Source organism: Poecilia latipinna, unplaced genomic scaffold (assembly GCF_001443285.1).
Source record: "Poecilia latipinna isolate Pla-1442-1.1 unplaced genomic scaffold, P_latipinna-1.0 Scaffold1289, whole genome shotgun sequence".
NCBI lineage: Eukaryota > Metazoa > Chordata > Actinopteri > Cyprinodontiformes > Poeciliidae > Poecilia > Poecilia latipinna.
The window spans coordinates 64574-80898 of record NW_015113905.1 but is presented as its reverse complement, the minus strand read 5'-3'; the positions used below and the strand labels follow the sequence as shown (position 1 = coordinate 80898).

General features: G+C 39.9%; 2 protein-coding genes across 2 annotated transcripts; both read left to right on the top strand.

Moving 5' to 3' along the window:
- The first annotated feature begins 1655 nt into the window (after nt 1–1655).
- lix1l (limb and CNS expressed 1 like) lies at nt 1656–11814 on the top strand. The gene is made up of 6 exons (XM_015054991.1): nt 1656–2333; nt 5425–5588; nt 5794–5934; nt 7164–7259; nt 8064–8141; nt 9064–11814. The coding sequence occupies exons 1-6, from the start codon at nt 1991–1993 to the stop codon at nt 9313–9315; spliced, it is 1074 nt and encodes a 357-aa protein (XP_014910477.1). The 5' UTR covers nt 1656–1990; the 3' UTR covers nt 9316–11814.
- Nucleotides 11815–12478: 664 nt separating this feature from the next.
- Nucleotides 12479–15714, top strand: sf3b4 (splicing factor 3b, subunit 4). Its single transcript, XM_015054993.1, has 6 exons — nt 12479–12568; nt 13428–13556; nt 13816–14358; nt 14458–14625; nt 14715–14864; nt 15392–15714. Exons 1-6 carry the CDS (start codon nt 12535–12537, stop codon nt 15541–15543), a joined length of 1176 nt encoding a protein of 391 aa, XP_014910479.1. The 5' UTR covers nt 12479–12534; the 3' UTR covers nt 15544–15714.
- The last annotated feature ends 611 nt before the right edge of the window (nt 15715–16325 follow it).

The window sequence follows — 16325 nt, the reverse complement described above, 5'->3', positions numbered from 1 at the left end:
TACTTCAGACAGATTTGATATTTTATTGGTTTGAAGATTAAATCTGTTTTTTTTTTTTTTTTACCTTTAGCAAGTAAAACTATGTTGCTTTGTTTCCAAGTTTAATCACATGCTTCGGGCTGCGGAGCCGCGAAGCCACACTGTAGGTTGTTCACAGTTGCTGCCAGAGGAGAACAAGGGGAGGCTCAGATTTCTTGGCCTGAGATTTTTCTCCGACTCTCCGGTGCTGCGTTCAGGGGCCGCAGAAAACATTGAAATGACCAAATACGGTTGGATCAGAATGACATTCACAAAAGCAGAGGTTTCTCCTCAAGCCTGACATTAAAATATTTCGTTGCTTTCTTGCCTATTGTATGTGGAGATCAAAGGAGTGATAGTCTGCTCTGACTTCCAGTTGTAAATAAAACACAGCATACTTATACATTTACAGCGACCATATTGGATTTTAAAGTCAAGGTTGGAGAGAAACATATTTCCAAAGTTGTAATTCTGAATTTAGGAGCACATATTTGTTTATGAATTGGCATTAATGATCAGTTTACTATGGAAGCCCATTTCCGCCATGAAAGAAAAAATAAAAGACCAACAGGAAGTCATAATGTCGACTTTCAAAGTCATAATTAGGAGATTAAAAGTCATAATTAGGATTTTGAAAGTCGAAATTATTACTTCGAAAGTCGAAATTATGACTTTAAATCTCATAATTATGACTTTGAAATTCGAAATTATGACATTAAATCTCACAATTATGACTTTGAAAGTCAAAATTATGACTTCCTGTTGGTCTTTTATTTTTTCTTTCATGGCGGAAATGGGCTTCCATAGTTTACCCCAATTCCACTGTTTTGAAATTAGCATTTCAATGTGACTATATGATTGGAGTATTGAATTGATATGGACTGAACTGGATCAAAGTTTGTTTGTCGAGTGCTGGGATAGACAAAAATAATCTGATTAAAAACAGATGTCAAATAATTATTTTTCTAGATTATCTTGATTTGATATTAAATAATTTTTTATGATCTGAAACAAGTATGGCAATTAAAAAAAACAACAAAAAAACAAAAAAACTAGACCTGTCATGGAAATGCACAACTGCACATGAACTGGAATTGTTTGTCTCTAGATGATATTTATTGTGACCTAAACAAAACTGAATTGTATTAATTAGAAGCAGAGTTCACACTGCAAAAACACAACATTTTAAGTAAATCTCAAGTATTTTTGGTCTTGTTTCTTGTGTAAATATCTTGGTGCACTGAAAATAAAATAAAACTAACTTGTAGTTTTATTTTTAGTAATTTCAGTAATTTCTTAGTATTGTTGAAAAAGTACTAGCTAAAAGTGAAATAATCACTTACAGCTAGAAACAAGACATAATTAGATGTGACATACATCGCATTTCCCAAATGTCTTGTTCTAATGGTAGATTATTTCACTTATGACTAGTATTTTTCGTGGATATTGACTCAAAACAACCTTCTGTGTTGTGCTGAAAAATTACTTGTAAATTGGTTTTGTCTTATTTCAAGCGTACTAAGATATTTTCATTATAAACTAGACAAAAAAAAAACAAACAAACAAAAAAACTCAGTAAGATTTTGTGTTTTTGCAGTGAAATTTAATTTTGATACTCGTTTAAAAAAAAAAAGAAAACGTTTGGGGAATGAAGAAAAAAGGTCTGGTTTCTAACATGGAACAAAACAGAACAAAGTTACAGTCATCTAAATGAGGAATGCAGAAAGTCGGAGGGGTCCATGAACGCACCGTTGAGTGACACTCCAGCAGCCTAATCCAGAGAGTGAGGATGCGGAGCGGCGCTCTGGGTCGATTCAGCGACCTTTAACTTCTAATTTCAGGGCAGACTGGAGAAACCCCGCCGAACTTTGTCCCTGAACGCTCCGAGTCCCACATTTTCAGTGCCAGCTGTGGGTTTCATCGGCACCGTCTTCCTCCCGAACCGGACTTTAGTAGACGTTACGTGGGGACAATGGAATCCAACATTATCCCGGACAGTATCCGCCCTCAGAGGCTGCAGCCGGGGATTGGCTTCGGATCGGGACCGACGGGGACCCTCCGCTCCTCCTCTCTCCGACCCGGAGTCACGGTCCCGGTCGCGCCGCTACTCCCCTCCCCGGCCTCGCTGTCCGCTTCGTCCGGGCCTCCTCCTCCTCCGCCGCCGCTGCAGCTCCACAGCCTGTACGGAGGAGTGGGAGCGGGGCTGGGGCCGGGGGCCGGCGGCCACTGCAACCCGGGGAACCCGGCGGTGCTGAAGGAGGCGGTGGAGGCGGTGGTCCGCAGCTTCGCCAAACACACGCAGGGCTACGGCAGAGGTAATGTTATGTAGGAGAAAAAGCCTGTTCACGTCTGTGTTACTGAGTGTTAGTTTTGAATCTGTTCGGAGAACGAGAATACCACAAAGAAAAAAACAGGCATTCCTGTTATAAACCCCAACATGTTTTATGGTGATCTTCCAGTTAACTCCCAGAGCTGACCTACTGTAAACGGTAATCCATTTGTTATAACATTCCCCAGGTAGAAAAATCAACTGTTTCCACAAGTTTGCCTCATTCTGGCAGCAGCCCACCATAACTGGGGCCAGCTCAGACCCAGTAGTGGTTTTAGTGGATTGTGGTTGGTGCAGATTTGGGCCAATTTGGGCTGAGAAGTGGAAAATAAAAATCAGACCACAAGCAGATCGATTGTAATGTGGATGAGATGCAGATGATGTTCGGCAAACATGTCCAAAACCAGAGCTCCAACTCATTCCCTTTGGCTGGCTGAGTATGGAGGAGTATTAGGCAACGACTGGACGTGAAGTTAGGAGGGATGGATGTTTTGCTTCCAAGGAGACTAACTCTTTGGGGCTCTTTTGAAACGGTCTAGATTAGTAGTTTTTGAGGTTTTCTGGTGGTCGTTAGGAGAACCAGACGTGCTTTCTTGTTTAAGTCGCGTAAGTATACGGCCTGTGATGAATCACTCAGACATAAAGGCTCCTGAACCCAAACAGTTTGCAGACAGAAAGTTGGATTTCAGCACCAACAGCTGCTGTCTGGGGAAAATCTTGAAAAACAACAATAGAGCGCGGGAAAAATGTTTGTTGCTTAAAGAAATTACTTCCTCAGCAGATAGTGCTAATTTAGTGTAGATAATTAGTGTCCAATCCACACAAAAGAAGTAAGGTAGGTTGACGGGTCTCCTTGGCTGTCTGCTTTGAAAATGTTCATGGACTCTTTTGCAAGTCAAGGCAAGAACCTTCAGAAATCATGAATAACATTGATTAAGATCTCTTTCAAACTTAAGCTTGACTTAAATCTGAATCAGTGTTGGCATTTGCAGCCACTCTAAGTCTTTCTACTCTGCTCTAATAGGATTTAATCCCAAAAGATTGCCCCTGTGTGCCGCCACTGACAGACCTGTCCCCCTCCTTTTATCCCACTTAGGCTTCTTAACATCTTCAACATTATATTGAGGCTGTTGTGAAAGGATTGGCTGGGAGACAAGACACTTCCTCAAGTTCAAAATCTTTTAGCGCTTGATTTAAACACAAAAACGCTAATAACATTTAGCCTTGTGGTGTTTCTGCTATTCCAGAGTAGCTGTTGCGCTGTGGCTCTCTCCTGCTTTAGTTCCTGTTTGTTTCCGCTTTTATTCCTGAGGAAAAGCTCAGACAAAAGGACTTCATCTTATCACCATCTGCTCCGCTTTGTTTGACCTTCACCTGCTGGAGACATTAATAAGAAACAAATCACCGACTAGCTTGTGGTCACATCATGTTGACTGAATAAATAGGAGCCTGTTTGATTTACAGAATCGGGGTTGCTACGTAGCCTGGAAAAGTCAGAAAGTAATTTGATTTGTTCAGCCCTGCACTGGATAGGTGCAGTGAAAAAAAATATATATTTCCATATTTTTATTTACTTTATTTCCTTCTCTTAAAGATCCATCCATCCATCCATCCATCCATCCATCCATCCATCCATCCATCCATCCATCCATCCAGACATAGCAGCACAAAACAAACAAACAAACAAACAAACAAACAAACAAACAAACAGCTTCAGTTAATAACAATCAAGACGGTCCTATCATAAAAAACAGGAACGACAATGTATTAAGCGAATAAACTGCATAAAAGTCCAAAAGAGTAACAGGTCATAAAATTGAAATGAAGCATCTGCAGCCAGAAGTGGAAGTGTTTAAGTTCCTTAAGAAGAGATTTAAACACCCATCCATTCATAAATAAGTATTTGCACAGTCTCCTTAAGTGTCTGTCTAAGCTTTCTGTCGTTCCTTCCTTCGTGTTCAGTAATCCCAGACTCGGTCCGTGACGTTCAGATCCTCTTCTGTTGGGAAGTGGGGGGCGTTACACCATCTGTCGCAGGAATCCATCTCTTTCCTGAAGTTTCCTCCTTTGAAGCCCGGTGTCATGGTTTGGACATGCCGCAATAGGATTCGGAGACTCCTCCCTGAAGGCGTTGTTGGATGGATGAGAGTCTATAAACATCTCAAAACGCACATAAACTTTATTTTACGGCCGACTAACAACAAGATGAGAGCGTACGCTGGGTGTTTTACAGCCTACTTCAGTGGGAGTATAAAAAATATTATTTGGATTGCAAGCTTGGGAATTTACTTTTCTGGAGCGATGGGTTTCTTTGTAGTTTGCTGACTGGGAAAGCTGAGATTTCTATTGAGCTGCAGAACTAAAAACGCACTGATGTTGCATGAGCGGCCCCGAGCTGAGAGTTTTAATTATCCTGCGCTCACGTCTCTCTGCAGACACAAACTTTTATAACTACAGATCCTTAAGAGAGTATTCCCATTCCTGAATTTAAAAAAAAAACATTTTGTCATGTCGTACCTGCAATACTGTCTTTACTGTCAAAGCTTTGATTGAAACCATTTCGACTCAAGTTTTCATTCAGGACAGTTTTTTGTGTTTTTTAGCTCCTTCCATCGTCACATCAACTCTGACTTCTGTCTCTGTTGCTGCTAAACAAAAACTGTCCCCACAGCATGATGGTTCCCCTACCCTACCATTACTTACCTTCATTTTCACACTTCTGCTCTACTTTGTGTTGCTGTATCACCTTGAAATCTCGACTAAAATACTCTTGACGTTTGTGGTCGTGGCATGAGAAAACGAGAAAAGAAGTACTTTTACAAGGCGCCATGTAACAGTCTCAAATTCAGATTTTACTGCGCTCCTTGGTGGTTGTTCTTTCCCAACTCCAGACAGACATTTCGTATGAGTTCACGAAAAATCTGAATCTGAGCCGAACTAATTTTTCCCTTCAGCAGAGAGGATGTGAAGTTTCCTTCGTGAGGTCACCCCCATCTGTTTTGTGTGTGTGTGTCTTAGTTGAAACAAGGACAGAGTGGCTTTAACGAAGCTCTCCCGTACCTCCCTTGTCCCTTCAGTGAACGTGGTGGAAGCTCTGCAGGAGTTCTGGCAAATGAAGCTGACCAGGGGGGCCGACTTGAGGAACGGAGCTCTGGTCGTTTACGAAATGGTCCCGTCAAACAGCCCGCCGTACGTCTGCTACGTCAGCCTTCCGGGCGGCAGCTGCTTCGGGAGCTTCCAGGTGCAACATCTGCACTTTGTTTCCCCGGATATTAAAAGATTTAAAGATATATATGTATATATATGTTTTTTTTTTTTGTTGCTTGGGGACATCTGGGAAGGAGCTGCATCTTGGATAACCTCCTCTGTGCTGCTCTTCTCTGCCTCGGTCTCTCTGGCTCTCATTATTGCCCTGACTCCGCGTGTTTTCTTTCACTGTTTGACAGTTCTGTCCAACCAAGGCGGAGGCGAGGCGCAGCGCCGCCAAGATCGCCCTCATGAACTCGGTCTTTAACGAGCACCCTTCCCGCCGGATTACAGACGACTTTATCGAGAAGAGCGTGAATGAAGCGCTGGCCTCCTTCAACGTAAGTTCAAAACGGAGAGATCGGCTGGTAGCGCCGACGGTTCGGCCGCGGCTGTTTGTGAGCGAGTGCCGCCCTGGGAGAGCCTCCCTTTCTGCACCGAGAGATGCAGAAGGAGGACATAATCTGAAACCTGTGTGGGATAATTCGCTCCATGTTCTGACTGATCTACTGCAGCCGCCATGCCTGTCTCAATTTAATGTTTTCTCAATGGGGGAAAAAAAACCTGGAAAATATTCCCCTTGTTCGTTCCCAAATAGAATAACGGCTTTGTTACTGTGTTTTAAAGCAGTGGTTCCCAGACATGATGCTCAAGACACGCTGGCCTGCATGTTTTAGATGCTCCCCTGCTTCACACACCCCAACTCATTGCGATTCAGCAAAACCCTGTTAATCAGCCATCAACTGAAATCATGTGTGCTGAAGCAGGGGAGGAAGTGATGCTGAAAGCTTTCAAGGCAGGATGCTTTGAGGACCAGGGTTGAAAAACCTTGTTTCAAAGAATCCACAGCGTAGAATCAAAATCTGGTACAAGTTTGACCGGTTTGTTTTAGATTCGGAACTAGAGCTGATTAAGCGCAGTGTGGATTCCTTAAAAATGGTGAAATATGGAGTTAATTTCCTGCCTTGATGTTGCAAATAAATAAAAGATGTTGCATATTTTAATGTAAAACTAGGGAGCCAATATAGAATTATTGATCAGATATTCCACCCTTTTGTTCTGTGTTGATACTCCATTTATACCACTTTCCAGGAACAATAATCTCTTTTAAAAGAAACCAACTAATAATAGTAATAATAATCTATTTATTTATAATGCCCTTTATATTTCAAATTAAAATCTCAACGGGCAGTATGACAGAAGCGTTATGTTACAATTTCCAAAACATTGTGAACAACATAAAAGAAATCTTCTGCTGATTCCAAAAATGATTTTCAAAAAGATAATTTCTCTCTTTCAAATTTAGATATTCTTTCATTCCTGCTGCTCTGCTGTTTTAAAGTTTCTAGTTTTACTTGTAGCCATTTCCTTATTGAAGATCAACTCACACCTGTCTTATATAAATGATATGATCTCTTGTTTTTCCCATTTTCAATAGTGACTTAGAGAAATTGACCTAGGAGAATTTTTTTTTTTTTTTTTAAGTTTTCCTCTTGAATGTTTTGTGTCTTTGTTGTATTTTGTTTGGATCATCGTAGATTCATTCTGGACCTTTGCCGTGTGTTCACAGGGGAACCGAGAAGAGGCCGATAATCCCAACACTGGGATCGGGGCGTTCCGCTTCATGCTGGAGTCCAACAAAGGAAAATCCATGCTGGAGTTCCAGGTAGGAGAAGCACATCGGCTAAACGTGGATGGCGATAACTCGGAAATGTTAGATGCCAGTATAATTCAGGGTTCCTTTTAGGAAAAGGACATAATTGGATCTCAGTTTTTTTCCGAACATAACTATCCAAAAAGACATTTTGAGAATGGAAAAATCAGTTTTTCCAAATTTTATTCCATATTCCATCATCTACTGTAAATGTTAATGGTATTTTTTGTTTGTTTCTTTATTTTTTTCCCTTCATTTATTTGTTTATTTCTGTCCGTCTGATTCCTTATGCTCTTCCTGAAAGCAGTTCTTCCATCACTGGTCTCTCCTTTCTTTGTGTCTTTCTTTTTTTCCTCGTCATTCTTTCCATCCATTCCTTACTTTCTTCCTTGTGGGCTTATTTTTATGTCAAACATGTGTCCCTCCTTTTTTCCCCTTCTTTCCTCCTACCCTTTGTCATTTCCTTGCTTCTTTCCTAAAGTAATTATTAGTGTCACCTCTCGTGTCCTTTTGTTTCTTCATTTCTTCGTTCCTCCATTCTGTCGTTCATTTGTTGCTTCCTTACTCGTGTCCTGTTTTTGTTCCTTCCTTTTTGTTCCCGTTATGTTGAGTCTGGGAAAAGTCTGGACACTTTTCCATAAAGTAAGCAGAAGCTCTACAGGCACCCTCACTTTTACACAAGTTTAGTTTAGTAGAAGAAGTAACTTTGAAGCTGGAAAATGGATACCTTGTTGAAAACAGGAATCTGAATTCAGTGTGCAGTGCATTAAATGCCTGGTGAGCAAGTTTTTCCCTCCAACTCCTGGTTGTTTGCAGGAGCTGATGACTGTGTTCCAGCTGCTGCACTGGAACGGGAGCCTCAAAGCCATGAGAGAGCGACAGTGTTCCCGACAGGTACCCGTCTCACACGTGGCATCGATTACACACAGCTGGGTTTTAGCTGTCACATAACTTGTTTTTTTTTTTAACACAAGACAAATTATACATAAAATCACTGTGCAAACGAAGGGACCGTTCCTGGTATGTTTACTTCTCCCAGCACTGACAGCAGCTGTGTTGTTGGAGAGATGAAATTGAACTCGACAAGCGTAGGTTTTTGAAAGTTTATATGGTTTGGAGGGAAAAAGTTCAGCGTAAACAACTTTACAGGGTTGCAGGGTTTTGTAAAGCAAACTCGAGTGCAGAATTTGAATTGTTTGCAACAAGAAACCTTACAGTATAAGCAGGGTGAACATGAAGTGAAGGACACTACAAGAACAATGTCTATTAATAGTATTAATTGAACATTTTTAATGTTTAAAAAAAAACAGAAGAGTTTTTACTTCACTAAAGGGTTAAATGTTTGCATTCGGACTCAAACATATGCAGGAATGTCCCAGATTAACCACACATTCTGAAGCCCTCAGTAATATTCTGGCATAATTTTGTCTGAATGTTTAAGCACTCCTTTAATCAGAAATGGTGGAGCTCCTTTAAACCGGTTGGTTTTCTGTTACAAAGCCGACTTTTGCACCGAAACGAATTATTTTTATTTATTTATTTATTTCGAGCATGATGGAAGTATAAAATCACACACATGAACAAGGAATGCAAAATAATCTGCATTAATCTTAACCTGCTCGAAAAGGAGTAGGAAGAAGTAAGAAACTTACAAACTCCTACCCCACAAACCCATACAGTGCTTTCAGATGGACCCTCATCAAATAAAAGAACAAAAAAATAAAAATAAACGTAGATTATTATGCAACTATTCCAAAAAAAGTTCAAATAGATCATTTAAAGCCCCCAAAATTCCTTATGATGCCCGAACCTGCAGGAGGTGCTGGCTCACTACTCCCACCGGGCCCTGGACGACGACATGCGCACCCAGATGGCGGCGGACTGGGTGAACCGGGAGCAGAGCGTGGCGGGAACCATCGCTCAGGAGCTGGCCTCGACGGAGCGGGAGCTGGAGGACGCCAGGCTGGCGGGCAGAGAACTGCGGTTTTACAAAGAAAAGAAGGACATCCTGATGCTGGCTGTGGGTCAGCTCAGCGCCGCCAACGCCGCCACTCTGCCCTCGCACTAAAACGCACCCCCTGCCCCCCCCCTCCCCCCCACCTAGCCACGGCGAAGGATCCCTGGTAACAGTGTTGATCACTTTCTAAGATGTGTTTTGTAACGAGGATCAGGAAATCGTGCTTCAGCTCATGCTTTGTTTATGAAAGAAAACACTTGTTACTGAACTCGTTGTGCCTAGTAACCGCAGGATGCTCTTTTTTATTATTTGCCTGTAAAACTTGGCGTTGCGTCAGAGTATGAACAGGGCTTTTTTTTGTTGTTGTTGTCCTTCATTGTATGTTGTGTTATATTTGTTTCTGGGTTTGGATTTGATGCGGGGGGAATATTACCAAGGGATGGGGAGGATGAAATGAGATGCAAAGAGTCACAAGTATCAGTGGTATTACCCTGAACCTTCTTTATGGATGTTTTTAGTGAAATAGTGAAAATGAATTCAGTTTAGTTGAATTTGAAATCCCCTTTTGTCCTTTGGATTGTCTGTTGGGAAAGAAACTTTTTATTAATCTTGTATTATTTCATAAGTTGGATGTGTTAAAATTCTGTTTCAGAAAAAAAAGCAATTTAAAAAAAGTAGCTATTATAAAAGTACTATTGATCATGTTTTATTATTATTATTATTATTATTATTATTATTACAGAAAGGAGCTTATCTTACTGTCTTTCACACTGAGCAGTGAAAACTTCCACCAAGTTTGAACATTTTCTCTCGTTTAGAGCACAAACACTGGGATTGAGTTTGTAATTAATGCCCTGTTTCCTATTGCAATCTGGAGCAGCCTCTCCCAGTGTGGAAGGAAGTTTGAGTGTTGCAACAGGAAGTTAACAGATTTAGCAGGCAATACATAACTAATAGTGGTTGCAGTGGTCCTGCCAAGATTGAGTGACCATGTTGGCACCAACGACATGTTTTACACAAAGGCAGGCGAAGGCCAGGCCAATGGAGATCGAGAGTTCAGGGTAACTACGTTTTGAGGGGTAAAGGTTCAGGGTGGTATCATTCAGACAAGCCTTAATGATACAGACTTTTGCAACATTTCAACCGGCGACACCGAGTCGGGTTTGTAGCATTTACTCAAGCGAAACCTTGTCATCGATCATTTAATGTCAGGGTCTTAAATTACACATAAACTCCAACATACATGACGATCAGATCCAGTCAGAGGGTGTTTTCTTCCATACGTTATATGTGATCTGTATCACAAAGAAAACCATGGAGAGGATCTCCTTGTCAAGGCAGTTTTCTCAATAACAGTTAAAATATATCTAGCGTTTGAGGAAAATTTACAATTACGATATGTGGGTACTTTTGACTTTGACTGTTCAGTTTAAAAAAAAAAAATCACACGGAGAATTAAGTGTTTGTTGTGTTTTGGTGTTTCTGTATGTGAACGGTTGCGGCTATTTTAGAGTTTTTTTGTATGATTTGTGACCCTGACACTAGTCGAATGTATATTATAGCGTGCTATCAACTTTATTACCGACAAACCAACTCTGTTACACAATAATGGATCATTTTACAGCATGCATGACTTTGTAAATGCAGAGTTAAAAGGTCAGCGGTATAAAGTGAAAATGGATTGTTTTACCATGTTTTGGACACAGATGAGGAAAGTCAGAATATCAACTTGGACCTGAATATATATTTTTGTTTTTGTGTTTTTGTTGAAAATACTCAATGCAGAATTTATTTTTTTTTAACCATTTGAAGCCAACAGATGATAAATGAAGTTGAACTCTTTGTATACTTTTATATTTCTAAGCTAGAAGGATCAAGACGTTTTAACCAAACTCTCAAAGACTGCATGCTAACAAGGAAAGTGTTTAATGGATAAATTGCGGCTCCAGTTTAAGAAAAATGTGGCACAAAAGCAAATTAAACAGCAGGGAGTCACATTCTCTGCTCCTGAAGGTTGAATTCCCAACAGCTGAAACATGTTGCCTTAATTTTTTTTTTAGAGATGGCAAATTAAAAACATGATGGACCAATTGACTGTCATTAAAAGGCAGGGGAGTTTTTATTTTTGTTTGCCTTTACATTGGGATTGTTGTTTTTATAAAATTGGAAACATTTATGTTGGAACTTATAAAACACTGAAATGTTTTAGTTAAATTCATTACACCATCCTAATCCCAGAGACCAGCAAGCATACTTGACTAAATGGAAGAATGTGGTAGGTACTATTTTACATACCAAGGCAAAACTGAAATTATAATTTAAATATAATTTCCTTATTGGAATTGAAACCTCCCTGTAGTCTTTTTTATTTTTTTTTGGCCTGACCACTGGTCCTGTTTGCATTTGTTTCTTTGAATATGAACATTCTTCTGTTGGACTACAAAGGATCTTTTTCTCAAGTTTTTAATAGTTAAAATCAAATGAACACATTTACCTCTATATGCCAAATTCCCTTTATATGTCACAGTTTCAGTTTTAATATAACTCTGTTTATGTAAGTTTTCATATTTGCTTAAACAATATATGTTGTATGGGTTTTCAGTGATTTATTAAAAAATGAAAGACTTATGATGAGTATAAGAACATTTTAATGGAGTTGTTTAAAAGAATGAGATTGATTTTCTTTCTTTTTATTCACTTTGGTTTTTATAATAAAAATCCCCATCAAGTGTTGTTTTTATATATAAGCCAGTTCAAAATATCTTTGTACAAAGGCCTTTTAATTTTCCTTTTTAATGCTTAAGGATTTTTTTTGTTAATATTAAGTTGTTACACATTTTATAAATGAATGAACCCTTTTTTAATCTCTTGGGTTTGATGCATGATGCTTTAGATTTTGTTTTTGTATGTTTCATATTCAATATACAGTGTTGATTTATAAATTGCCCTTTGAAGCCTAATTGTGTGTATTTTATATGAAGTTTTTGTATTCTGTGTTTATACGTTTACTAAGATTTATATCGATATGTAATAAATCAATTAATAATAAAAAGGTGGCTTGGTTTTTTTTGTTCTATCATCCCCATATATGCTGGAGTAAACATAGTAAAATGTGGATAATTGTTGTATTTCTATTAGTATTTTAAAGTAATAAAATTGTGTCTAAATCTCAAACCGGAAATACCTTGTTACATATGAATGGTTGTCATAATATGCTACAGATTTATCAATTTTATTTTAATATATTTTATTTTGAAAAATTTCTAAGCACAGCAGCGGAAGAGGCGGGACTTCCGTCTTCAACGCTCCCCCGGCGTTGGTTCATTCAACATGGCAGCGGGACCAATTTCGGAAAGAAATCAAGGTAATTTCATCCTTTAAAATATGTTTTTGATGAATATCTCTCACTTGTTTTGACATGTGCTTATGAGTAAATCGTAATATAATTTCTCGGCGGTTTTTGAGCATCGTTTAGTGGAAAACATCCGCTTCAACACATGGAAGTGTTTGAAGTGTTGTTAGCTTAGCATTTTGCTAGTTAGCTTCTTTTAATTCGTAAGAAATGTAATTCACGTGTCGTATCAAACAGAAGCACAATGGTACTGTAAGTTATAATGCGGGCTATGACAATGTCAAACTGCTGCTTTTTAGCATATAAAGTTAGCTTAGAGAATTGGCACGTCATCGCATTTAGCGCAACTCATAAACCTTAGTAAACAGTATTGATCTTTTGTTCACTATTTTACAAGCTGGATAAAATATACTGCTTATAATGTAATTAGGAATGTTAGGAATATTTTCAGTAAGTTGCAAGTCAAAAATTGTATTTTGAATAGCAGGCAAAAGACTCGAAAGTGCCAATCCTAACAGAAATGAGTAGTTTTAAGCGGACTGCACAGCGAGTATTGTTATAAAAAAATTGTGAATTTATTGTAAAAAAGGTAGCAGCGGGTAATTTTGTGATTAAGAAAACTAGTTCTTTCTTTTAACTAATGATTATTGGTATTTCAATCTTTTGCAGAACGAGTCATTTAATATTGTTGTTTAATATTTTCTAAAGCTCAAAGCTGTTATCAAAACCAAACTAGCATCTGTCGATGAAAGATGAGTTTTATTAAAAATGTGAGAGGTACAACCTGATAAATATACTGCCAAGATGTAACACAACACCGTTCTTCTGTAAAAAGTTTAAATTGCTACATTTTTATCTTGTCAATTTTCAGATGCGACTGTGTACGTTGGAGGCTTGGATGAGAAGGTGTCAGAGCCGTTGCTGTGGGAGCTGTTCCTGCAGGCCGGTCCTGTGGTCAACACACACATGCCCAAAGACCGGGTCACTGGTCAACATCAAGGTCAGCGACAACTTGCAGGCTGTTTTTCTCAGTGGACAGTAAAACATACAAACTTTTAGCTCATTTGGATGCATATGTCCTTTCTGTGTCTGAAGTAGAGAAATTCGTTTTTAAAAAATATGAGAACGCAGCTGAAATCTGCCTATGATGAAGTTTGAACATGTATAGCTTGGAACAGAGCTAGTTTTATTGGTCAGAAATAAGAACGATGTGTTTTTATGACACTGTCATTAAGAAATGTAACTGTTATTTTTCTCAGGTTATGGCTTCGTGGAGTTTCTTAGTGAGGAGGATGCTGATTATGCCATAAAAATCATGAATATGATAAAACTCTATGGCAAACCAATTAGGGTCAATAAGGCCTCAGCACACAACAAAAACCTGGACGTGGGTGCAAACATCTTCATCGGTAATTTGGACCCGGAGATTGATGAAAAACTTCTCTACGACACGTTCAGTGCGTTTGGTGTGATCCTCCAAACACCGAAGATCATGCGAGACCCCGACACGGGCAACTCTAAGGGTTACGCTTTCATCAATTTTGCCAGTTTCGACGCTTCGGACGCGGCTATCGAGGCCATGAACGGCCAGTACCTCTGCAACAGACCCATCACAGTGTCATATGCATTTAAAAAGGATTCCAAAGGGGAACGCCACGGTTCGGCCGCAGAGCGACTGCTGGCTGCACAGAACCCGCTCTCCCAGGCCGACAGGCCGCACCAGCTGTTCGCAGATGCTCCGCCCCCGCCGACTGCACCGACACCAGTCCTCACTGCGATGGGAACAGCAATGCCCATTCCAGGTATGACTTTTGTGTCGAGTTCAAGCATTTTTCAGTATTGTTTTTGAACATTTGTTCAACATTCAGTTTGACTTCTTTTATTTTGTTTTTTTTGTACAGGTCTCCCGCCTCCTGGTGCTTTTCCTCCTGTTCCCCCACCTGGAACGATGCCCCCAGCAATGCCGCCTTCTATGGGCATGCCTCCAACAGCAGGAGGTGTTCCACCAGTGTCTGCTGGCGGACCTCCACCTGGACCGCCACCGTTCCCTCCTGGCAACATGCCTCCAGGTAAAACTTGGGGCTTTCAGATGCAGCTAAAACTGTCATTCCCTGTCAAGGAAATCAAAAGAAAACCATTTTCTCATTCTGTTCCACAGGTATGCCTCAGATGCCCATGCCGCCTCCTGCTCCTCCTGGCATGGTGCCTCCACCTCCAGCTCCTCCAGGATCGGCTCAGAGGGCTCCACTGCCCCCCAACATGCCACCACCACCAATGGGCATGCCTCCCCGGGCGCCATACCCCATGGGTGAGCGCTGCTCTTACATCTTAACCTACAGCGTCCATCAGGAATCTTTATTTTTAATAAATAAAATACTTATTTATTTAGGTAATAAATAGGTAATCTATTACCTATTTATGTAAGAAAAGGTAAACTTGGCCTGCCTTGCCTTGATTTACAGGAAATCAAAGAACAACCAACCAACATCTTAAAGCTTTAAAAAGCGTTGTGTAATAAGAAACAAATGCAAACCTAATCTTCCATCTCAAGCTGCAGTCACCATTAACCGCCGGGCAAACAGTTCATTAGTGAGACGCTTTAATCAAATGCATCAGTAAACAATTAGGTTTTGGTCCTGATTCAACAGAGCAAATAGTTTCTGCACATCTCAGGTTTTCAGCAGGTTTGTTCCAGAGTGATGGACCATAAAAATGCTAAAAGTCTAAATGCAAAAGTCTGAATGTGCTTCAGATCAGAACCACAGCTTGTTGGAGGTTTAAATGCTGTAACTCTTAATGCTGAATATTGTGACCCCTCTTTTTGTTTCCCCTCAGCTCCTCCTGTCCCTCCAGGTATGAGGGGGCCTCCTCCTCCCATGCCTCCGCCTGGCTACGGCGCGGCTCCTCCTCGTCCGCCTCCCTTTGGTTTTCAGAGAGCGCCTCCAATGCCACCCAGGCCCCCAGGCGCCCCTCCTCGGGTGCCTTAAGAGCACCGTGACCCACGGTAGACAGCATGAAACAGCTGCTGTTTAGCTTCTTTTTTTTTAAACATGTTTAGGGCTACAACTGTAGCTTTAGTGTTTCTTTGTTGTTGTTTTATTTTCATAATTTTTTGATCATTGTACAGATTAATGCAACTTGGCAAATAAATTTTTACAAAAATTTCTTTTTTGTGTGTTTTTGTATGGTTCTTGATCTATCAGAGAAAGAAAATCATTGCATTTCTTTATTTTATTAAAAGACTGATTACTCAGCATGACAATTCATCAAAGTTTGAAATTCTTAAATATAAAGTGTGGGGAAATGCTTTTTGTCAATTTTATTGTTTTGCAATCATTTAGGGTTTAAATTAATTAATTGCACACCCCACTGTGTAATTATGGTAATTTTTGATCCGTTTTGTTTTTCAGCAACTAAAGACTCTGGCCTTCTTTTGTTCCAGAAATCTGCTGGCAGTATGGTGGCGTTCTGAGAGCCGAATTAATGAGCTTGTTGTATTCACTCTTGTCCTGCTGTGACATTTTACCAGGTCATGGAGAGAAAGGAAAGGCGTTAACAATAAAAGCAGTAATTCATGGTTTTATATCAGAAAGGGCATTAGGCTAGATGTGAAGCAAAGAACAAATGATTAAGAGTGGAAGTGATGTAAAATTCAGTGCGGTTGGGCTTATAATGTCTGGAGTAGACTTCTATTAAATAAGTCGGCTTATTTCCAATGGTACATTTTTCTAGGTCCTCCTTGTTTTCAAGCTATTACTTGGCAATATAA